A 24,304-nucleotide genomic window follows, 5' to 3' on the forward strand; every position below is an offset into this window, starting at 1 on the left:
AGCAAACACTGGCAAACACTCGGGGGGTAGTGAGCTCCTGACTTTCCGATAAGCAGAAAGAAGCAGGCAGGACACTGGTCAGTGTGCGCTGGCAGGAAACCAGAGAGAGAGCTTGTGCTACCAAAGGCGCACTTTCTCGGTTGGTAAATGGCATTTCAGATCAGGAGTGACAGAAGAACCTGAAGGGTGGGTGGGAGGACAAACTGGGACTGAGAGAGAAGATCTGGGGACAAGATCGGTAGGAAGATAAAGGGCAGACGCGAATGACCCGGATGCCCTTCAGGTACCTGGGTTACCGATCCTCAGTTCAGCTAGCCAGTGACCGCGCAACGGGACAAGCCAGAGCCCCATTTATATGTGTATCGTTAAAATAATAATAATAATTAAAAAAGAAAAGACTGCACCTGTTCTGCCACGGGGGCAGAAGTGGGGAGCGGGATTCTGTTCTGAACGAGCCCCACGCGCACAATCTGGGGGCATCTCTGCTGCTCCTTGGCTGCCCCGAAGGCGTATCCTTTCAGTTCAAAGTTTCTTTCCGAGGCAGCTTCTAAAGCTTCTCTGGGCAGATCGAGATTCCTGAAAAGGCATCAGAGAAGAAGAAGACTGAACCCCACGCCACTGGGGGATCAGACCATGTGTGGAGCCTGCGTCAGATCCGACACTGAAAAGAAAAACACCCCCCCCCCTCGCTCTGTAGTTGTCAGATTAAAAAGAGTTGTAGGATATCTTATTTTGGAAAGCTTCTAGTACAGGCCCCAGAGACCCTGTAAGGTTGGCACAGGAATGGACATTTCACTGAGGGTGTGAGCTGGGAGATTTCCCACGGAGGAGGTCTGACTGGGTTTGGCAAAGGGAGACAGTATTCCCAATCGACAGGCTGGGGTTTGGAGTTGCAGAGAGACAAGGCAAACACTGAAGTTCCAATGGTTAGCACAGACAGGAAGGAATTGGCTCTAAAAATGTTTTTGAACCAAAATCAGAGGGCTGAGTGAATCCTAGGGTTTGGGCAAGTTATACTGCCAGAGAAGGGTTGGGGTGGGGGTGGGGGGCTTAGGAGACAGGTTGGATGGTGCCCAGGAACCGCTAGAAAAAGTGCCAGAAAAAGTGCCACGCTGTACTCATTTATCCCTCAGGAAGCTGAGTTTCAGGTAGCCCAGAGCTTTGTTCTCTCCTATAGGTCCATGATGGGTGCTGAGTGGGCGCTGGGGGTCCTGGGTCAGTTTGAAAGGGTACAGGTGTAAATGTTTGCCCACATTTATGGTTCATCGCTAACTGCTAGACGATTATTTACTTTCTACCACAGAGACCAAGGGTCAGGGAGTCAGGCAGCAAATACCTCCTGATGCCCTTTGCCTGTTCAGGGCTGGGTGAAACCCAAGGGGCATAGTTCATGCCCAGGACCAGGAAGGGCTTACCATCTAAAGGCAAAATGATTATGAAACACCAAGAACACATCAAAAAAAAATAACCTGACAGGCATTACCTAATAATAATATTTCTCTCCTACTTTAAGTCACTCTCTTAAAGACTTTTCTTTCAAAATCACAGGCCTGTCAGTCCAAGCCCCCTGTCTCCACCCCCTGCCAGGAGCTTCCCTGACAGCTGGGAGCTGGGTTCCGCCCCTGACAATCAGCCTGCTTTTCAAGCAGTGAAAGCTCCCTTTCCTCTGGCAGATGAGAAATAGCTGCAGGGCCCACACCTGGCCTCCCCTCGTGGTGGTGCCTCAGAGTCGTCCCACCGTGGGGGTTTGGGCTCTTGCAGGTCTAGTTCCTAGGAAATCTTTCTTGGTGGAAACAGTCCCACATCTTCCCAGGAGCTACACACTTAGGACTTCTGGATGCGACAGAGAGAGAGAGAGAGAGAGAGAGAGAGAGAGAAAAAAGCAAGCAAACTGACAACAACAGCAAACAAAACAAGAAAGGATTTGTGCCTTGGTTTCCCAAAGGCTCTGAGCCAGGCTGCCCTTCCAGAGCGTCCTGTGGACTCAGTCCAGGAAGACGGCAGGCACAGCAAGTCCGGCTGGTGGGCATCTCTATCACACCGCAGAGCTGTCTGCTGTCATTCAGGACCACCCCTTGTTCTAATCTCCCCTTCCTCCCTGGATTCCATCTGGGTCCAGTGCTGCCCTCACCCCAGCCTGCCCTGAGACTGCACCCTCCAGGATTCCCAGCTCTCCATAGACACTCAGTCTCTTGAGCCTGAGAGGAGTTGGGCTAGGCAGCTCCATCCTCCGGGCCACCTGCCTTTTGGCTGTGTGGCTTTGCATCTCCCTGATCTGATCTGTTTTTCTGCTTCCCTTTTTATGGTTCGCACCTGTAAGAGCTCTCTGCTGACCTGTTCTGCCAAGTTGTAAATCCTCCTTCCCTATGCTGCTCCCGTTCAACTCCTCACTTGCTCCAGGCAGGCAAGGCTTTGGTTTAGAGGAGTCTGAGACACTGCAGATGAATAAGGGGGTCCCCCACCATCATTTGAAAAGACCGAAATCCTAACTTCTAAGAGAGCATAGAGTGTGACTAGCTGTGACCCCTACAAATGTCATTAGCACCCCTTTAAAGTCCTGGAGAATGTGGCTTGTCTCCGGACTGCAGATCTACAAAGAACTCACCATTTAGAAGTCCAGGAGGGGACCTCACCAGACTCTGAACCTACCAATGTCTCTGAATCTTCAGAGCCATAAGAAAATACATTTTCTTGAAAAGCAACCCACTTGCTGATATCAGTGCTTAAAGAAAACTATCACAAAACAACAAAAGCAACAGCAAGACAAAAAGAAAGCGTTGGGCACTTAATGGAGCCATAGCCCAGGAAAAGACAGACCTCAGAAAATGAGCCTCAAATTTACTCAGGAGTCTCACGACGCACAGTTATCTGTCTCTGTAATTCCGCGGTTCTCAACTTTTCTGATGCTGTGACCCTTTAATACAGTCCCTGGTGTTGCGCTGACCCCCGACCACAAAATCATTTCATTGCTGCCACATAATTGTAATTTTGCTACTCGTGTGAATCATAATGCAAATGTCTGATACGCAGGAGATCTGATGTGGGGGGCTCAGCATCCCCAGGTTAGGAACTGCTGCCATACTTGATTTCAGCCCTTCCGCCTCTCACTCTTGCTGTGAAGAACTCCCCTTTCACCTCCAGCTTCAAGGAGGAATCCTTGGTGCTTCTCATCCTGGCTCCAAAACACAGTCCCGGGTCCCCCTCCTCACTAGGATGGAGACAGACCTATCCTAAGAGCTCTAGGATTCTGCTTCCTCAGGCACACCCCTGGGGCTGGCAACTTCATCTCTCTTCCTCTGGTGTCTCTTTGCCATGAGTCCTTTAAATTACCAAACTGGAGCACTCTTACAAAGGAAACAGGTCTGTGGGATGAGAAATCACAGCACAGGGGGAAGATAATGAAAAACACGTCTTCTTAAAGCTTTACTTCCAAACCTCAAAGAGGGCCCTCTTAATGTTGTCTGTGTCCTTCCAAAGAGGTTACCGATGTAATGGTGGCTTTCTGAATTCTCTCTTCGTTCTGCCTGTATCATAGGATAACCTAGAGGCATGTGGACACAGTGACTTTTCTATTATTGAGGGACTGCATAGGTTACATCAGTCCCCTCTGACTATGGTGGACCTGAGAAGTTCCCATCACCCTGTGACATCCTAATTGTCATGACAGCCTAGTACATTATATATAACTGTGGTACATAACCGTGGTACCTTATATTGCTGTGCCTAACATGCAGGAGACCCTGAGTTTGGGTCTCAGTACCACAATAAATAATAATAATAATAATAATAATAATAATAATAATAATAATAATAATAATAATAATAATAATAACACAGGGAAGGAATCATGTTCTACAAATAGTCCCTCTAATGCCCTAAGGAGGGGCTGGAGAGATGGTTCAGTGGTTAAGAGCACTGGCTGCTCTTCCAAAGGTCATGAGTTCAACTCCCAGCAACCACATGGTGGCTCACATCCATCTGTAATGGGATCCGATGTCCTCTTCTGGTGTGTCAAGGACAGTGTAGTCATATACATACATCCTTTAAAAAAAATAATGTCCTAAGCAAAAACAAGTGAACAGGCTAGGGGTGGGGGAGTGGCAAAAGCCTTTAATCCCAGTACTTGGGAGGCAGAGGCAGGTGATCTCTGTAAGTTTGAGGCCAGCCTGGTCTGCTGGGAAAGTTCCAGGACAGCCAGGGGGCACAGAGAAACCTTGTCTCAAAAAACAAAACAAAAAAGTGAGCAACAAATGTTTAAAGGATTAATGAGTTTAATGAGCGCTTCTTGGTTCTGTTCTCTGTGGGTCTCATCTGTCTGGTGTAGGCAGGCAACACACACGTAGCTCTCTCGCTTAGCAAATATTTAATAAATGTTGTCCGTATATATTGGGCACAACAAGAAATCTGGAGCAAGCACAAGCTGGCCTCTAAAGAATAAACAGGAGTTTAAGCCAGAGGAGCTTTTAAAGTAGTTTAAAGACAGAATAATTTCCTATCTTCAGTTGAAAATTCTATTCACAGCCAAATCTCACCCAGTCGTAAGAATTAAGCATGCACAAAAGTTCACACCTTAAGAGATAAAACATAAAAAAGTTCATCAGGGAACAGAACCTAAGAAAAGAATGGAAAATAGGCAAAGGCACTTGGACCCAAACCCCAGGGTTAGTGCCTGGCGGTCCCAGGTTAGCACAGGTTAGCCCTGGTAAGCATTAACCCCTCTGTTTCAGTTCTTCCCTGCCCTGTGATTTTCTAAATGCAGATATAATCCCTCTTACTCCGTAGGTCCCCTGATCTGACCTCAGCCCTACCTAGAATGTGTATCAGTCACTTCTTCATAATGTCCCTTGATTTTACCTCTGATGCCAACAAAATCATTCAATTCCAAGATAACGTGCTCACTTCACCCTTAAAAAAAAAAAAAAAAGAACAATTTCCGTCCCTAGAAGTTGGGCTAAGATAACCTTTGCTTCATTTTTTTGTTGTTGTTGTTTTGTTTTATCTTCAATTCTAATACTTTTCATGTGACTAATGTGTTGTTGCTGTTGTTTGGGGGTTTTGCATAGGGTTGTGGAAACCCAGGCCTTTGGCATGCCCAGCAGCCCACTGAGCTACGTCAACCACCAGCATGACTGGCTGAGCTTGTAAGTACAGTAGAAAGTGAGAGCATTTTAGGGCCATTTAGCCCCTCACAGATTATAGAGAGGGTTGGGGTGGGGGGACAAAATGCCAGTGAAGTTGTCCTACCATCCACTTGCTGTGGTAGATTTAGTGGATCAAGCCTTTCTGCAGGGAACCCTGAGATCGCCAGGAACCACTGATTTAATCAGTTATTTTTTTGGCTGGTCAAGGACCTAACACAAGGTCACTGGCACGTGGTCCAGAGAGACATAGTCTGAGAACAAACAAGCTAGATTGGAGAATCCCTCAGCAGCCAACATAAGCAAGAGCTGGACAGAGATTTCGCAAGGTCAGAGTTCACATTTTGTTCGAATAGCCTAGAAAGCCCCTTACAGGCTTTGAGCAAAGGGCAAGGACCAGCCCATTGAAAGACAACTTTCTGATCACTCCAGAAAAATTAAGACCAGGAGGGGATATTTTTCTCCAGCTCTGTTATATATACACCAGATGCCCAACTTTTAAAAAGAAAGAAAGAAAAGAAAAGAAAAGAAAAGGAAAAAGAAAAGAAAAATCTGGTGATCTTGCCCAGAGTGGGAAAACTTGAGCTACCAGTTCTCTTGTCTGGAAAGTCTGGAAGCTTCCTTAGTTTGATCCGGCATTCCTCTGCCTCCAAGCTGCTAGGAAGGATGGTTCAGGGGGCTCTAGTTGCAGGCACTGAACAGACCCCCAGGGAGGAAGCTGGGATCTGAGTCAAAGCTAGTAGCTTAGGGAGGGGAGGGGTGTTGGAAGAGTCTTGGAGACAGCATTAAGAGACAAATTCATTTTCGGTCCTGTTTTGTTTCACACAAGGTGGACGGTGGTGGGGGCAGGTGGGATAAAGGGGGGACTCTGGGGGCGATGGAAATACGGTTTGTAAGAGTCAGCCCCTAAAAACCTCCATCGCTCCTGATATGTGGCCTCTGCGAGCCTACAGGGTTCTTTGTCACTGCCCCCACAGAGCCATTCGTGGTGGAGAAACCCTCCCCTTGTTCCTCCAGCCCACTTAGGGGCGACTCCAAATGTCCCAAACTCAGCCTCTGGGTTTCTGACCTAGTCTGCTTGCCGTAGAGAATTCGTTTCACCTGGACCAAATCGTCCGGCGGAAGATGCTTTTCCAGGCTCTGCTCCAGGGACTGCCACTCAGGTCCCGCCATGGCCAGAGGCTAGTTGCAGGGTCTGATGTCCCAAGCGAATGGCCTGCCCTCTGCCCCCAGTATGAGAAGGAGGCAGCAGCTTGGCAGTTCTCCAGAAGCGCTGGGTTTGGTGCTCTGTGAGGAGGGTTCACATGCAAACAACACCCTCTGCTGAGGACAGCCAATCTATGCTCAGGACATTCCTGGCAGACCCTTTCCATTGGCTCTCCATCTGTGACCAGACTGGATCAGTGTGGGTCATACCTGGAGGCTTTCCCTAGCCCATGTGCCTTCTTCCTCCCTCTTCCCTTAGATGGGCTGAAGTAACTTAAAACTTAAGACTTGGTCAGCAGAACAGGGCAGCAAGCCGCGCCCGCCCACTACTACGCGGGGCTTCTGATGGGCAAGAAGCAATACTTTGGCATCTGAGTATTTCTGGGGCCAGTCCAGAGTCCTAGCACTATGGCAACGCCAGGCCTTAGGCTTCCTTTGAGCCACAGATCACATGAGTCAGGTGAAGCAAGCCTGGTTTCTCTGGAGTCAGTACTGCAGAATCCCGAGCAAGGTATTCTCTGTACACTGATGCTACTTCCTGATCTCTGCCTTTTGCAGTACGCATGCCCACATGGACGCTTCGCCAGCTCATAGTGGAAAAAGGCCCCTTTGCTGTTCCCTGTAACCCACAGATGCCATACACTTACTTGGGAACTGGAGCGTCAGGGGAATACTCCCAGACCCTGATTTAGTTCTGTGGCCCGGGGAGCTGTCCTGCCACTCAGGGCCATCTGTCCCTTTATCTGTGAAATTGGAATCCGGGGACTACTAGACAGACAACCCTGCTGGAGTTGAGCTCAGTGGCAGAACGCTCGCCTCCTTGCCTCAGGCCCCGGAGCTAGAAGGTGTGGCTTAAGATATTTATAACACCGCTTTGATGTTATCTGACAGTTTCTAGTGTCTCCCTTTTCTAGAAACTGAGCGATTTGTGTGGGAGACTCACAAAGCATAAGACAAAGACAGTAGAGATAAAGACAGAGACGGTTGGCACTCCATGCGTAGGCCCCACCACTGCATAGTCAACCAACCTTGATCAGAAAGTTTCCACCAAGTTGTGCCCATTTTGAAAAGATTCCCCCCCTCCACATTATTCAAATAATAATACAATGTGTCAGTTGCTTATATAGCATTTACCTTAATCTTACTCTTAGGGTTACTATTGATGTAGGGAAGCACCATTACCAAAAGCAACCTGGGAAGGAAAGGGTTTATTTCACTCACAGTTCCATATAAACAGTTACCAAAAGCCATGAGGACAGGAACCTAGAGACAGGACTCCCTTCTCATGCAGAGGCCATGGAGGAGAGCTACCAGCCCAGGGGTGGCCCCACCCACAGTGGGCTTGACCCTCCTCCATCAACTGTTAATTAAGAAAATGTCCTACAGGCTTCCCCATAGCCCCTCCTCATGGAGGCATTTTTAAATTGAGGTTCCCTCCTCTCAGATGGCTTTAGCTTGTGCTGCATTTGATATAGTTAGGTGTTGTAAATAATCTAGAGACTGTTTAAAGTAGATAGATAGTATAGCTTCTCTGCAAATACTACACTATGTTAAAGAGGGGACCCATGCTTTCTGGATTTGGGATCCCTAGGGGTCCTAGAACCAACTTTACATAGATATCTACCTTTTAAACAATGTAGCTTTAGAAGCCAGGAAGATTGAACATATGGCTATTGTAAAGACACCTAGTTGTATCCTCTCCTCCCTCTCTCCCTCCCTCCCTTCCTTCTCCTTTCCTTTTTACAAACTGGACTGGAACTCCCAGTAAATACCAGACTGACCCTAAATGCACAGATTCACCTGCTTTTCTCTCTAAGTGTTGGGATTAAAGATGTTCCCTACCACACTTGGAAAACATACTCTTTCTTGAGACGAAATGTTTTGGGTGTCCTGGGCCAGTATGTGTGTGTATGTGTGTGTGTGTGTGTGTGTATGTGTGTGTATGTGTGTATATGTGTGTGTATGTGTGTGTATGTATGTGTGTGTATGTGTGTGTATGTTTGTGTATGTGTATGTGTATGTATGTGTATGTGTGTATGTGTGTGTATATTTGTGTGTGTGTATGTATGTGTGTGTGTGTGTATGTGTGTATTGTGCACATGTGCCATGTGAATCTCTGCCTGCCCCACCATGGGGCTTAAAAATCACCTTTTATTTTTTGGAAAAAAAATTCATTTTCTAAAAAATGTATGTGTAGGTGTGTTTATGTGTTCATGAATATCACATGTATGCACCCTCAGAGTCTAGAACCCATGGATCTGGAGTCACAGGCCTTTCTGAGCTACCAAACATGGATGCTGAGACCCAGACTCAGGTCCTCTGGAAGAGCGGCAAATGTTAAAGCCTCATCTGTCTTAAACTCCGACTTTGCCTCATTGCGAGACTTCTGCCGTGAAGTGGAGATTCCTGCTTTATCTTGGTAGAGGTCTCCAGTAAGTTCCCCACGGTCTGTCACAGCCAATGCCTTGCCCCCCGCAGATGACTAAGACTGCTTACAGAGAAACAGATTTACATATCTGTCCTTGACAACTACTTAGTGAAACAAAATATGGTTTGAAGTTGGAGAAAAAGATGTCTGAAAAACAATGACAGACGATGACTAAACACCCGTGGACTCCATCTGAGTGTGTTGGAGTTGCCTGTCATTTCCCTACTCACCCAAGAGTGTGACTTTGTAGTGAATGGTTAGAAATCTTTGTGTTCTGGATAATGTAGAAACTGCATTTAGTCCCATAGATGACGACCTTCCTGATGCTTCTGAACCCTTTGATACAGTTCCTTATGTTGTGGTGATCCCCAGCTGTAGAATTATTTCCGTTGCTACTTCATAACTGTAACTTTGCTATTGCTATGAATTGTACTGTAAATATTTGATACCCTGTGAAAGGGTCATTCGACCCCCAAGTGGGGTCAGAACACATAGGTTGAGAACCACTGCTTAGAGTCATGAGAAACCTCCTGGTACTCCACAGGGCTCACCCTTAGGGAACCTGATTGCTAACTGGGAGGGGCTTAAGCACATACTCTTTGTAAAACGAATGAAACCTGCAATTAATTAAAATATGAAAGGAAAACTTTAGAAAGGTCAAAGGAGGCTTTCCCAGGTTGGATATGTACGGAAAATATTCCTTACCCTACTGAGTGAAGGGTTACATCTGATTAGAAAACAAGTTCAAGCCTGATGGAGCGGTAGTTGTCCAGCCTTGTAACCCTTACAAATAGCAGGCAGAGGTGAGATGCTTGACATTTGGAGGCTAGCCTGGGTTACATAGAGATACATTCTCAACAAACAAACAAAACGCAGGTTAGTAAGAGTAATCCAGCAGGTAGCTCTTCCCTGTTCTGTCTCATTATTTCTTTTGTTGGTTTTTATTTTATGCATATGGATACTTTGCCTGGATGCATGGCATGTGTTATAGATTTTATTCTTCTGTTCTAATTGTCATCTCCGATGCTTACTGCCTTAGTCTGCCAACCTAGGCTAACCTAGGCTAACCTAGACTAACCTAGGCCTAGTCCTGGAAGCTTCTAGTCTCTGTCCAATCTTATCTAGGCCTAGAAGGTTTTCAGCCTTTGAGACTTACTGCTGAATAAGCTCACCCTTTCTTATTCTTTCTGAACTCTGGCTGGCTGGTTCAACTCAGCTGTTCTGGCTCAAACTCCTCTCCAAGCTGATTGATTTATTCTGCCTTCTCTCTGCTTCTCCTGAATTGTTTTGCTTGGCCTCAAACTAACTTTGGCAATTTATTCTAATCTTCTGGCTCCTTCTCCAGCTCCTTCTCTCTTTACCTGTGACTAGCTTGTTCCCCCCCCCATCTCTCTCTCTCTAACCCGTTTCTGTACAACTGTCCCAGTAAAACTTCCTCCTTCCTCTCCACAGTGTTTCTTCAAGTTCTTTCCTTACCTCTCTCTTCTCATCAGAGTTTGGCATACCCTATTTTGTCAAATCTTTCTCTGATTCATTACATTGTCTGCCACTCAATTAGACAAAACTTTCAAACATGGATGCTTCCTTCTACCAACTAACTTTATCTTCACTGTCTGGTGTTAAAGAGCACGTCTATTTTCCAGCCAGAGGGATTAAAGGTAAATGCTCAGGACTAAGTTATTTCTGTAAAAATAAAAATAGGTTCTGTTGCTGTCTACAGAGTCTTACTCCGAAGGAGCTCTCTGGGGAGCTGCTCCAGTGCAGAGCCAAGTGCAATTCCCCAGTATGGTTAGTTACCAAGCCTGGTACCCACACATCTCGTTCCACAGACCCTGCGTGCTCTCACCTCTTGTGGGCAACAGAGCTGGAACTGCTGGTTCCAGCTGCCTATCAGTCATTGATTTCACACAAATCCTCCACAGCCAGGTTAAAACATGACTCAACAATCAATAACTTATCAAACAGATTTATATGTTAAATTCTCAACCCACAATACATCTAAACAATAAATTCACTGCCAATTAATAATGATATAAACTGCCCTCCTAAACAAGATAAAACTGACCTAATTCACTTTGATCTGAACCATCCTCCTTTGATACCTCCATCCTGAATCTTCTGCTCTCTCCTCCTCTTCCACTTTACCAAAACTTTTGTTCCCGCCCACTCTCTACTATTCAGTCACGTATCGCCTTGACATGAAGCCACACCACAAAAACAGGTTTTTTTTTTTTTTTTAAGTAAATATTTTTTTAGTAAATATTACAGTCTTGGGGTTCAAAATGTGATCAAATATCTTGCAACAACGTAACACATGCACTCAGTACTTTTAGTAGCCAGAAGAGAAAGAATTACAGGCAGTTGTCAGCTGCCATGTGGATGCTGAGAATTGAATTCTGGTCCTCTGTAAGAACATCTCTCCTGTCCCTGTTGATTACGTCTTAAAAAACAGGAACTTAAGCTTCTAATAAGATGGTTCACCTTCACCCGACCTTCGCCTTTATACCCTTCTCAATAGTCTTGGTTTAGATTTAGTTTCCTTGTTTTAACCAGGATTCAGAAGTACAAATGTAGGACTAAAGATTGCTTAGGTTATGGAGGAAATGATTAGGTTGACAAATTGAAAGACAGAAAAAGATTTTAGGAAAACTAGTAAATGACTAAAATCTGAAAATGATTATATGTGTGTGTGTGTGTGTGTGTGTGTGTGTGTGTGTGTATGTGTGTGTGTGTAAGTCAATGTAGCTATCAAAGATGTCTGAGAAATGAGTGAGATCTTGAATTTTAAAAGACATGAACCTAAAAACTTTACAAGGTTAAATGACTCAGTAAAAATACTAAGTAGAAATGACTTGTTTACATTGTTCTGTTTGATGGATTTTAGAGGCAATCTCACTGGAATTGGATTAGAACTTGCTATGTAGGACAGGTTGGCTTCAAACTGGCAATCCTCCTGCCTCAGCTTTACTAGGGCTGTTATTGTTAAGTCAACTTCAGGATGCCCGGAATTATATTAGTTTAATAAAAAGCTATAGGAGGCACAGAGGTCCTTGTGTTCACAGAGAAGCATCAGGAACATCAGGAATGTTAAACATCTGGGATTGTCTCTTCAGTAGAGAATTGTATAACTTGTTTCTACCCGGAAGCCTGGGAGTGAAGGTGGTTAATATCCTGGTGACCTTTGTGTTACCTGTATGATCGAGATCACACCGGATCCATCCTAATCCCTAGCATGAGCGTTGTTGTTCTCAGTTTATAGAACCTATCTTTATGGAAGATGTCACATGTACTCAATCTATAGAACCTGCTTATCTGACATGGAGTTTCTGTTATCTGAGGGTCCAGGCAGTCAAACACACACTCCACAAAACACAGTTGTGTTTCTTGATCAACAAACTACTCATGCCCTTTATATACTACTTGCTTCAACGTTGCTCAACATCCACATGCTAGTAAAACCAAAAAGCTATCCCACCAAATAAACAAAGGAAATACCTACAAATAAACTTCACCAAGAAGGTGAAATACTTCATTAAAACCTCAAAGCATTGAAGAAAGAAATCAAAGAAGGTTCTGAAAGATAGAAAAGTATCTTTCGTATAGAGATTGGCAGAATTAATATTTTGAAATGGCTATGTTGCTGAAAGTAATTTAAAGATTCATTAATGTCTCTATCAAAGTTCTCATGACCGAGCCGGTGAGATGGTTTAGTGGTAAAGGCATTTGTCACCAAGCCTGACAATCCAGCTGACAACTGGGGGTTCTATCCCCAGCACCTATGCTGTGGAAGGTGAGAACCAACTCCCACAAATTGTCTCCCGACAGTCTATTAATATGCCTATTATTTGTTCTTATTTGTGTGTGCTTGTATGTTTGAGGACATACGTGCATGCCACATCATACGTGTGGACGTCAGGTGGAGAACAATAGTGTCAAGCACCTGATATCCTTCTCTGGCCTCTGTATCTTCATAGGTGTCACACACGTGCACACATATACAATACTGTCAGACACATTTCAGTGCCATTTTTCACAGGATTAGGAAAAAAAAACCTAGCTAAAAAATTTATGTAAAAGCACAAAGCAATCCCAAACAGAGAAAGCATTACTGCTGCTAGCAGTACCTGACCTCAAATTATACTACAGAGCCATAGTGACCAAAAGCTGAGTGGTACTAAAAGAAATCCACACCGTTACAGATATTTAAAGTTTTATAAAGATGTTGAAAATATACATTAGTGGTAGGCATCCTCTTTAAACAGTACAAAGAAAACTGAATGTCTGTATGTATAGGAGCAAAAAAAAAAAAAAAAAAACCAAACTCGATCTCTCACCCTACACAAACGTCAATTTCAAAAGTACCAAGCTTTATTGAAATGCCTGAAATCTTGAAAGTTCTAGAAGAAAAACCATGTAAAGCCTGCAAGTATAGCCAAGAACTTAATGAAAACACAAACAAACAAATAAAGAGAAAAGACATCTCACTACTTCAGGAAGCAGAGCCCCAGAACCGGCAAGTGAAATCAGATGAAACTTAAAAGCTTGTGCACAGCAGAGAAAATAACCACTGGAGGGTGGAGACAAACTGCAGAATGGAAGACGATTTTCATTGGATATATATTACACAGGGACCTGCTATCCAGCATACATAAGAAGTGCAGAGACTGGGCTGGAGAGGTGGCTCAGCGGTTTAGAGCACTGACTGCCCTTCCAGAGGTCTCGAGTTCAAATCCCAGCAACCACATGGTGGCTCACAACCATCTGTCGTGAGATCTGATGCTCACTTCTGGTGTGTCTGAAGACAGCTACTGAGTACCTATATATAGTAAATCTTAAAAAAAAAAAAAGAAGTGCAGAGATTAAACATCAAAACAAAATGGGCAAAGAAAACTAAATTCAATAGATGGGCAAAGAAAATGAATGGACACGAATGGAGAGAAAACACTGAAAAAGCATTCCATATCCTCAGTAGTGGTGGGGGAAAGGGATTAAAACTGCTTTGAGCTTTCATCTCACCCCAGGCAGAATGTCCATCACCAAGAAAACAAGCTCTGGCTTGTAGCTGCTACTCTACTCCAACTCTACTCACTGAGAACTTCACCTCTTGGTGTGACACAGGGTCCTCCTTAGCATCTCTGTCTCTTCAGACTTCCTTCTCCTACTGCCTTCAGGAGTCTCTCCTCCCCACACACCTCCACTTTCTGGGTCTCCCTCTAGGTATGAACTCAGTCCCGCTACCTTTTTCCCACAGACCCTCTAGGGCATTTCTCCTTGGTTATCTCCATTTCTACTGCCACCTACCTTCCCACAAAAGGACTCTCCACCAAGTTCGCCTATGATCCAGAGAAGGCAGCAGCAACCAAAGAGCAGAACTCTCACCCAACAAAGATGAGACCCAATGACACCGAGAAATACCTCTAACATTATAACTACAGATCCCAAAGCAGCAACACAAACAGACAGGCCAAACCATTACATATGCCTCCACCAGATGACAGTAAGCTGATTGCAGAAGGCCCTGAGAAATGCAACACAGTAGAAACACAAGACAAGGACTTCACAATAGCAATTAGGGATGTGTCCCAGAACCTGGAAGAGGAGAGGAATAAATCCTCTAGTGAAGTCGGTGAAGACACAGTTGTGTGAAGTAGCGAAAACAATTCATAACTTGAAAGCAGAATTTAACAAGGGGAAGTCACCAAAGAGAACACAAACTGAAATAGAACGGGAAAAGGAAAAATGTAAGATGTCTAACAAAACCTCAGAGGTAAGCTTCGCTGGAGAGCACAGGGCTTGGAAGAGAGAATCGGAGAGTAGAAGAAACAGATACCTCAGCCAACGAAAATGTCAAACCTAAAGGAAAAAAAACCCAGGCACAAAACCATCCAGGAATCCTGGGCCCAAACATGTGAATAGTGGGGACAGAAGAAGAAGAAATCCAGGCTGCAGGCACAGAAAAGATTTTTAACAAAACTATAGTGGGGCTGGAGGGATGGTTCAATGGTTAAAAGCACTGACTGCTCTTCCAGAGGTCCTGAGTTCAAATCCCAGAACCACATGGTGGCTCACAACCATCTGTAATGGGATCTGATGCTGTCTTCTGGTGTGTCCGAAGACAGTGATAGTGTAGTTAAAATAAATAAATACATCAGTGTATAGGAGGAGATGCTCTATTGATGCACATGGAATACAGAAAACACCAAGTAGGGTTAGAAAAGAAATCCCCCATGACACATAATAATGAAAATACTGAGTGCACAAAAAAAAAAAAAAAGAATATTAAATGCCCCAATGGAAAAACAACACAAAAACAACGCAAACCTGACCCTTCAACGGAGACTCTAAAACTAGAAAGGTTTCGCTCCTGTTCCACAAATTCTAAGAGACCACAGATGCCAGCCTAGGCTACTATAACCAGTGAAACTATCCATCCTGATTGATGGAGAAAGAAAGACATCCCATGATAAAACCAAATGTAAGCAAGAGCTGTCTGCCAACCTGGCTCTACAGAAGGCATTCAAAGGAAAACTCTAGTCTGAGGAGGTTAATCACCCCCAAAAAGACACAAGTAATTAACAATCCCAGAGTAGTTATTCAAAAGGGGTACAACCCCCTTCCCCCCAACACACCATAACAAGACTATAGCAGGAATCAGTAAATGCTGCTCATTTGTGACTCTCAATATTAATGGTCTCTATTCTGTAAAAAGACACAGACTTAACAGGCTGGATTAGAAAACAGGACCCATCTTTCTGCTGCATCCAAAACACACAGCTTACCATTAAGGATAGACATCAATCAGTTTAGGGTTAAAAAGGATAGAAAAAGGTATTCCAGCAATTGGACCCAATAAACAAGCAGATGTAGCCATTTTAACATCTGACAAGATGGAGTATAAACCAAAACTAATCAAAAGAGACAGAGACGGAAACTACATACTCATGAAAGGGGAAAAAAATCCATCAAGAGGACACTCCAAAATTTAACAACAATGTACCAAACTCAAAGGCACCCAAGTTCATAACCACCGTTACAGCAATATTTACATGTTGACCCTCACACACTGACTGTGGGACCTTCTCCAACAGGCAGGTCATCCAGACCAAAAAAAAAAAAAAAAAAAACTAAACGGAGAAATGCTGGAGTTAAAAGACATCATAAATCAAATGGACCCTGTAGACATCTAAAGATCACTTCACCCAAACACCAAACTTTCTTCTCAGCAGCTCATAGAACTGTCTCCAAAGGTGACCACATCCTAAGGCACAAAGCAACTCTCAACATACATAAAAGATTTGAAATAGCAACGTGCACCCTCTGCAACCACCGCGGGTTAAAGTTGGAGAATCAACAACAGCAGAAAAGACACAAACTTACAGAAGCAGAACAGACTGACACACTGAAAAATGTGTGCCCGCGTGATCTCATACTAACAGCGTACTGATACACCGGGAAGCTCTAGTAGAAGAAGGGACACCCCAAACCAGCAGACACCAAGAAATAATCAAGACAGAGGCTGAAATCAACAAAGTAGAAACAACAGATAGAAGAATCAAGGAAGCAAAGAGGTGTTTCCCCGAAGAAAATCAGAAAGAGTGGCAAATCCTTCGTCGTAGTCACTGGAAGGAGAAAGGACTGAAATAAGGAAGATTAGAAATCAAAAGGGGGTCGTTACGAGAGAACGTTCAGAGAATTGTAAACGTTAGCATCAGAGCCTTTCATGGACAACCAGAAGTTGTTTACAGCCAGCTTCTGAACCCAGCGATGACGATGTCATCACTAGGTCATGACCCCCTGCACCTGTTGCCTTGGTATCCAGCCGTGCACACCCCCTGCTGCGTTGCTGGTGTCACCTGCCTGTCACCTGCATTACCCACATCCGCCTGGATAAAAAACACAGACCAGACCCCTAGCTCTCTCTTCCTAGCTTCTCCCCCTTTAGGAGGACCTCTGTCAATAAAGGCCTCTTCCGTGAGAACTGTGCTAGCTTGGCGTGATCAGTCCAAGAGTATGCCGCTCCCATCTAACAGTAAGGACATTCTTTAAAAATCCCTGCTCCACCTAAGTGGAAAAGCATCAAAGAAATGGATGAATTTCTTGGTACGTATGACCTACCGCATTTAAATGGAGATCAAATCATCTATTTAAACAAACTCATAACACCTCGTGAAATGGAAACAGTAATTAAGTCTCCAAACCAACCAAACAACCAGCAACCAAACAACCAAACAAGAAAACCAAGGGCCAGGTAGCGTCATTCCCAAATTCTACCAGACCTTCAAAGAAGAATTAAAGCCAATACTCACAGGTGTGTCTAGCCATTCGGTCTTGGTTAATTCCAGATGTAGTCAAGATGTATTCTTGACAACCAAGAATAGCCATCACGTGGGTAGAACCTACATTTAGCCCAGAGGGAACGAGACACTCAGGCTTGTCTGAGACCTAAAGCAACCAGTTCAGACTTGACGATTGGAAACCTCTAAAACTGAGATGTAATAAACCTCTCCCCCCCCCTTGAGTTGTTTTTGTTGTTGTTGTTTGGTTTGGTGGTTCCTCCCCCACAGAAGAACAGGAAGCTAACTTGAATGGGATGAAAAGCAGCTACAGACAGACCGTGGGTCATTATGTACATTTAGAGAGCAGTGTGTAAGAGCTAGTCCAGGCAGCAGCACGGAGACCCGGGGGTGAGTGGGGGTGGCAGTGGGGGTATCAGGCTGCAGATGAGGGGAAAGGAAAGGGGCCATAAACAACTGACAGTCAGAGGGTGTGAACTAGAGGATCTTGCAAGGAAGAGCTAATCCGTGAGGGAGGGTGGATAAAGGGGAGAGGATCGGACTCATCTACCCATAAGCCTCCAGGACAGCCACTAGAGTAGGTGTCAGACAGAGACAGGTGAGCCAGTCTGTGCCGACCTTCCCCATTCTTGCTGCTGCTCCATCTTCTCCAAAGACTAGTCCCTCCGCTTTCACGACAGCTATTCCATTACCTCGTCCTTCCCTGTCTCAGCCTCATTTAGGCAGGTATCACTCAGAGACACTGGAAAGTTCTGAGGAAAAGGGAACTCGGCAAGATTTCACAGCATCAGGATGGATAGCCACTGAAGGCTGCGTAAGACCAGTGTCTGCCAGAGACAGACAAACACATTCGTCTGTTTCCACAGTGTCGGGGTTTAGTGAGCAACAATCAGTTCACAGAGTGTAGCAGTTTCCATGACAGCAATTTGCCACAGTGATCGGTCTACTTTTTCCATACCTGGGCAGAAGCAAATGCCAGCTCTTTGTTCCGACTTTTATTACAAGTACTGACTCCCATAGTGGTACCACACAATAACCACATCCCTCCCCGTCCCCTCACGCACGCTCAGTGGCTTCAGAAGTGGGCTGAGAACCAGTCTGTACTGATAAGATAAATGACCCAGCCTGAGCTGCTGGGGGGGGGGGGGGGAGTCAAAGTGAGAGAACAAAGCTGCCCAATTCAGCTGCAGGGTGAAAGGTCAAGCTGGGTCCAGAGCAGGAAATGAGTCAAAAGCAGGAAACAGTGGGGTGGGTCCAGGTCCAGATGGTCCAACAGGTGGATGGGCAGGCTGTCAAGTAAGCTGTATTAATAGCAGGGGAGGCTAATGGAGTCTGTGAGGAGTCGTGGGCCCCTGCCTCAGACATGCAGGTATCAGTGATAAGTTGGTTAACCGTCCGACTCTTTAAGGGGGCCAGATAATAAACTTGTATCTTCTCCTAGATCTGGTGTATGCAATAAATTCTTCGAGTGTGGTTTCCCTGGTAAGAATTTCATGTGCCCTCCCCTCCAGTATTTAATTCCCTAATAAACCTTTTATCTTAATTTTAGTTTATTTAGTTTTAATGTCCCAGTAAACTTACAGGGTGGCTTCCTTTCTAGTCCCCAACAACAGGTCATCTGCTGGTATGGGGCTTCCTAACAGATGGTACAGTTCCTTGGTGCAGACAAGGGCCCCACCCAGCCTTCTTCCTCAAAATGGAGTAAAAAAAAAAAAAAAAAAAAAAAAAAAAAAACTGCCTGTCAAACAAAATTTCCTATATCAATGTTTCCCAACCTTTCTAATGCTTTGACCTTTTAATACAGTTCCTCATGTTGTGGTGACCGGCTGGCCATAAAAGTATTTTTTTGTTACTTCATAACTGTAATTTTGCTACTGTTAGGGATTCTAATGTAAGTATCTGATATGCAGGACATCCGATATGCGACCCCCAAAGGGGTTGCGACCCACAGGTTGAGAGCCACCATCTAACACAATGAATCAACCACCTTATAACGAACATCACTGTTTTGTACAATATGGTGCAAGTTAGAGTAAGGCAGGGCTTGGTCTCAGCAACCAAGCCAAGCCATTCACAATTTCAGACAAACCACCCCCATGACCACTTTCATAGGGGAACTGCTCAGGTTTCCCCTATCTAAATCGTTCCTGCTTTTCTCTGGTACACTGAGGGAGAATTGGGCCCATATGTAGCACTTAGTGAGATTTTTATGTCTCACTAGGAGCCATCTGGACAGTCTCCTGACTGCATCAAGCAACTACAGAACAGTCTAACTTTGGCCCATCACCTTTAAAGATTAAGGAGGGGAAGAAGAAAAAAACAAATTCTCGGAAGGGTAACGAGACAGAATAGGAAAGGCTTGGTTTCTCTGTCTTTGAGTAGAAACAGGATTTTTAGGATACGCATCCTAGGATATCCCCGATTTATGATAGCGGTTCCTTCTGAAACATGTATCACAGAACATGTCCTCTGACCATTTCTGTAGCAACAATTATGGATACCTCAACTGAAGCTCTTCTCTTTAGGGGATTAACTGAACCAAGAATTCTATCCGGTGTTCTATTTCCTTCATACGTGAGCATAAACCCCATGAAAACCTCATTTGAATGGCATTTCCCCGAACCACAGAAAATAACCCTGGATTGATTGGCAAAAGGGGGTCAGTCATTTTCAGCTTGGAAAGGAAAAGAATATCTCTGAAAGTCTGCTAGGAGAGGCTTCATGGCGAAACTAGAATGTCTCAGATGAACTTGAATTTTTCTCTGGCCTGCTATGATGGTGTCTTCTTAGTTTGGGTTTCTACTCCTGTGAAGAGACACCATAACCACTCTAACAAAGGAAAACATTTAATTGGGGCGGACTTACAGTTCCGAGGTTCAGTCCATCATCGTCAAGGTAAGAAGCATGGTGGTATGCAGGCAGACATGGTACTGCAGGGGTAGCTGAGAGGTTGACATTTAATTCAGGACGCTGGGCCTGACTTAAGCATCTGAAACCTCAAAGCCTATCCCTAGGGATGCTCTTCCTCCAACAAGGCCACGCCCACCCAACTAGGCCACTCCCATGCCAACAAGGCCACACCCACTCCAACAAGACCACGCCTCCATTCCCCATGGACCTGTAGGGACTGGTTTCATTCAAACCACCACAGATTGTCATAATGATGGTGAATTCAACAGGCTCTAGGGTTACCTCGGAGACAAGCCTCTAGGCACACCTATAAGGGATTATCTAGATTAGGTTACTTTGGGGTGGAAGGAGGCTCACCCTCAAAGGAAGACAGTATGATTTCCAGGCCTGGGGTGTAGGCTGTATAAAAGGGAGGAAGGCATGGACACCCCTCTCTTTCTGTAGGAGCAAGGTGGTCAGCTCTGCCTCACGATCCTACATGACAGTATGGAGCCTACCCCATTTCCCTACGTTTGGCAATCAGATTACTGAAACAATGGATGCTCTTGAGAACCTCTCTCGTACTCTTTTATCCAGTCTGGGTCCCCGCCCGGAAATGCTGCCACTCACATTCAGTATAGGCCTTTGCACTGCAACCGAATTTAAAAAGACCCCTCGCAGGTGATGCCAACAGACAGACCAACCCAATGGAGAAAATTCTTCACTAAGACTCTTTTCCTTGATGGCTCTAGAGTGTGTCAAGTTAACCAACTAATGATCGTGTGCACTTTACATATGCCAGTGGCTCCTGGCTTTGCCCAGACTGTCTCCTGTAGTGTTTGGACCAGCTCACACAGTTTTCCCCCTTGCTTTAATTTGCTCTTGACCTCTGTTCCAGACCAATCCGTTAGACAGGAGATGGCGTCAGGCTCTCCCATTTGGCTCATCTTATGCCGTGGTATTTATCAGATTCCCAAGTCTAACACAGACATCAACTGGAGCTGAAATTATAGGAGTCACTATTTCATGTTGTAGTCATGCTGAGAAAAAAATTTAGGGTCATCCAGTTTCTACACAACTATGCATGTCCCTGTTCCTGGCTTGGCTTGTCTCAAACCCATATTTCTTGCATTAGGATGAAAGTCATTTCCTTGATAGGACTTATTACTGTCATTACTGTTGTCCTATGTGGGCTTTCTGGGGACCCCATTATTGTCAAATTATGTCCAGTGGCATGAGCTTTCCAGATATCTGCCTTTATTCACCCAAACAACCCATATTCAAACCTAGAGTCCAGAGTCTTCTCTACAGTAAAATCTCCCTGAATCCTTCAGGGTTTTTTGTTTTGTTTTGTTTTGTTTTTCTTTCAAGTTCTGTGCTACCTCAGCACTATGCACAGTGGATAGCTGTGTTTTCCGTGTTTCTTATGGCTAGAGATGTAACATGGCTTTGGATCTACAGAGCTTTGCATGTAGCTGATGCTCTGGGGATTACTGTGGAGTCAGGTTGACACCGTATCAGGACGTGGAAATGCTCATCACCGGCTGGTTCCTTAGTACATATATTAACTCAATGGCTTTATTTGTTCTGCTCTAGCAACACACCACCCTCAGCTCTGGAAGGCTTGGAATCGTTTCCCTTCAGCAAGTTCTTTGCCATATGTGTACCTGGATACCGAGTACTGAACAGGTCTGGGTCCTTGAGTAGCTTCAATGACCAATATTGGGGTGCCTACACCCTTGCGCTGTTTCATATGACTCTTTACTTAGAAGCACACACGGATCATCTCTCTCTGACTGGCCTCCTGGGTCAAATTTACTTAGATTATGAGTTTGGAAGGCTCTTTAACCACAGTGCTTCTCAGTTATAGGGAATTTGCCTCTGACCTGTCCCCGTCCCTCCCCCCATCGTCTTGCTCTAGGTAACACAGCTGTCTGCTTGTGGTCTGAGAAATGACGATCTAAAATATGTTTGCATTTTGAGAAGCAGTTGAAGAGAAAGAGCACTGGACTGGGTCCACGAACAGGTTTTAACCAGGACTTGCTATTAGGTCTAACTTCTATATGGCTGGGGGTGCTATTTGGTATCTCATGAATTTCTAAGTTTAAAGCGTTAGTATAATCATAAAGTCTACGATTCTGAGTTTAGGGGGGTATGTGATTAGCAACAGCAATATTTTATCAACAGCTTAGAGGAGACCTTTGGATACTAGTGTCTCACATCAAAAACTGATTCTTATTTTATTGGGAAAAGAAATGGGTAGAAGGGCCATACAGTATCTGAGGGGTTGGCCCCCTAAAACCCCTTCTTGTTCTGTAACTGTAGACAAGTCACTGTGTTTCTTTATCTTTGTTTCTTCCTGGAAAAAAATAAGAGTACTTTCTTAGATTTGAAAGAACCAAGCACATTGTGTTTAATGGCATTCCATAACCCACACAGTGTAATAATCTGCCATTTTTAACCAATAAAGCGGTATCTGGATGGAATCTGTCCACAGGTGCTAATAAACATACTGTCTTGAACATGACAGGGGTGATAATGGCTTTAAAACCCAATCATTTATAATCTTTATGCCAAGTCTTCCAAGTAACAAAACAAGACACTTGAAAGATGGATCGATTTGAAGAAGGCTACAGCTTGAGACCATGAAATAACACACGGCTTGAGCAGCCCAAACTGAAAGCCAGCCTGTGGTTGATTCACCATTCAGTTGTCTACAATGTGGCTTAGAAGACTGATACATGTGCCTCATCCGGGACCCAAACCCTTATGCTGAACACTCAGATCTCAAATTCAAGAGTATTAATATAGTAAGTAAGCTAATCCATCCACCCCCTTCACCAAACTGCTGCATAAGTATGTAACTGGTTTAATGCTGCTATATATGGGCTGGAGGGATGGCTCAGTGGTTAAGAGCACTGACTGCTCTTCCAGAGGTCCTGAGTTCAATTCCCAGCAACCACATGGTGGCTCACAAACATCTATAATGGAATCACATTCCCTCTTCTGGTGTGTCTGAAGATAGCTCCAGTGTACTCATAAAATAAATCTTTAAAAAATATACTACTATATGACAGTTAGAGAAATCCATTTAGATATAAGCTTAACAGAAGTGAAGGCTATGACTCTTAAGAAAGTTAATTTAGTCTGAGATTGTATTATAGTCTCTAGAACACAGAAAGAGGTGATTGTCTTATTCTGGGCTATGCTGACAGAAAACATGTCTATCCCTAGGTAAGATACACACACACACACACACACACACAGTCTTACATAGATAAAAAGGAAAGCAAAAAGCAAAAAGTTGTTGATGGGAATTTCAACAAGGGTTGAAAACTAGGGGGACATTTATATAGCAAGACAAAGTAAATGAAATGGGAAAGGATGTACCACTTGACCTTGATTTCTAAAGAAGGAGTAATAAGATTGTCTTCCGGCTGGAGCATGGTAGGGAACAGGGACAAGTCACCTGTGAGAAGTGTCACTGGGTTACAGGTAAGAGCAGGGAATCAGAGTATACGAGTGGTAACATCTACACTGCCATGCCCAGCAGCAACAAGAGCCATGACAGAAAGTAAAGCAGAAACGAGAGAGGAGAGTTAGACACACTGTTATTTGAAAGCGGATGGCCGGAGAGTTCTCTCTACTGACATAATGTTTCCTTTAAAACCGAGAATGAACTGTGAGTTACTTGAATTGAATTTAAATCCGGGCTGTACCCAAATGGGTGGATGAGACATTTTAGAGAGCAGAGTTGGTTGGGTGCCTATGGTGAAGGTACGGACTGAATAAATATGGTAACATTCTTTGGTTTGGTGACAAGATCTGACTTTGAAAAAAAAAACCAACATACTTTTAACTAATTTTGTTGCTGCAGTAGATGATGGTTGATTGTGCTTTGGCAACACGTATACTAATTAATTGATGATAGTAATTTTATAAAATAGGTAAATTTAAAAAAAAAGGAGTAATACATAAAAGGTTCTAGCCCCAAGGAGAGGAGTTAAGTCAATGGATAGAAACTAGCACAATTATCTCCAGAAGACTGTGTCAAAAGAAGAGTTAGGGCTGGGCAGTGGTAGCGTACGCCCCAGCACTTGGGAGGCAGAGGCAGGTAGATCTATGTGAGCTTGAGGCCAGTTGTGTTTACGTAGTGAGTACCAGGGCAGCCAAGGCTATGGGGAAACTCTGTCTTTGGGAGTGAGGGTGGGGGGATGGTTGGGGAGGAGATGAGTTTTAGATAGGATACTAACAGGAAATGGCTTCTTTCTCAGTCATTAGGTGAAGACACAGTCCCGATGGCCACTTGGTGGGAGTATTGTAGAAGAAATCCGATGATGAGACACTTC

General features: G+C 44.4%; 1 protein-coding gene across 1 annotated transcript in view; it reads right to left on the reverse strand.

The window, feature by feature from the left end:
- Positions 1–6,365, reverse strand: part of UPB1 (beta-ureidopropionase 1) — a gene marked incomplete at its 3' end in the record, with an annotated part of 29,478 nt that extends 23,113 nt beyond the window's left edge. The window contains exons 1-2 of the mRNA XM_080938222.1: positions 6,208–6,365; positions 405–576 (exon numbers count right to left, since the gene is read on the reverse strand). Coding sequence (XP_080794348.1) covers positions 405–576; positions 6,208–6,311 — 276 coding nt within the window. The 5' untranslated portion in view covers positions 6,312–6,365. The remainder of the gene's footprint in view (positions 1–404; positions 577–6,207) is intronic.
- Between the last annotated feature and the right edge of the window lie 17,939 nt (positions 6,366–24,304).

Source organism: Micromys minutus, assembly GCF_963924665.1.
Source record: "Micromys minutus genome assembly, chromosome: 25".
NCBI classification, from domain to species: Eukaryota; Metazoa; Chordata; class Mammalia; order Rodentia; family Muridae; genus Micromys; species Micromys minutus.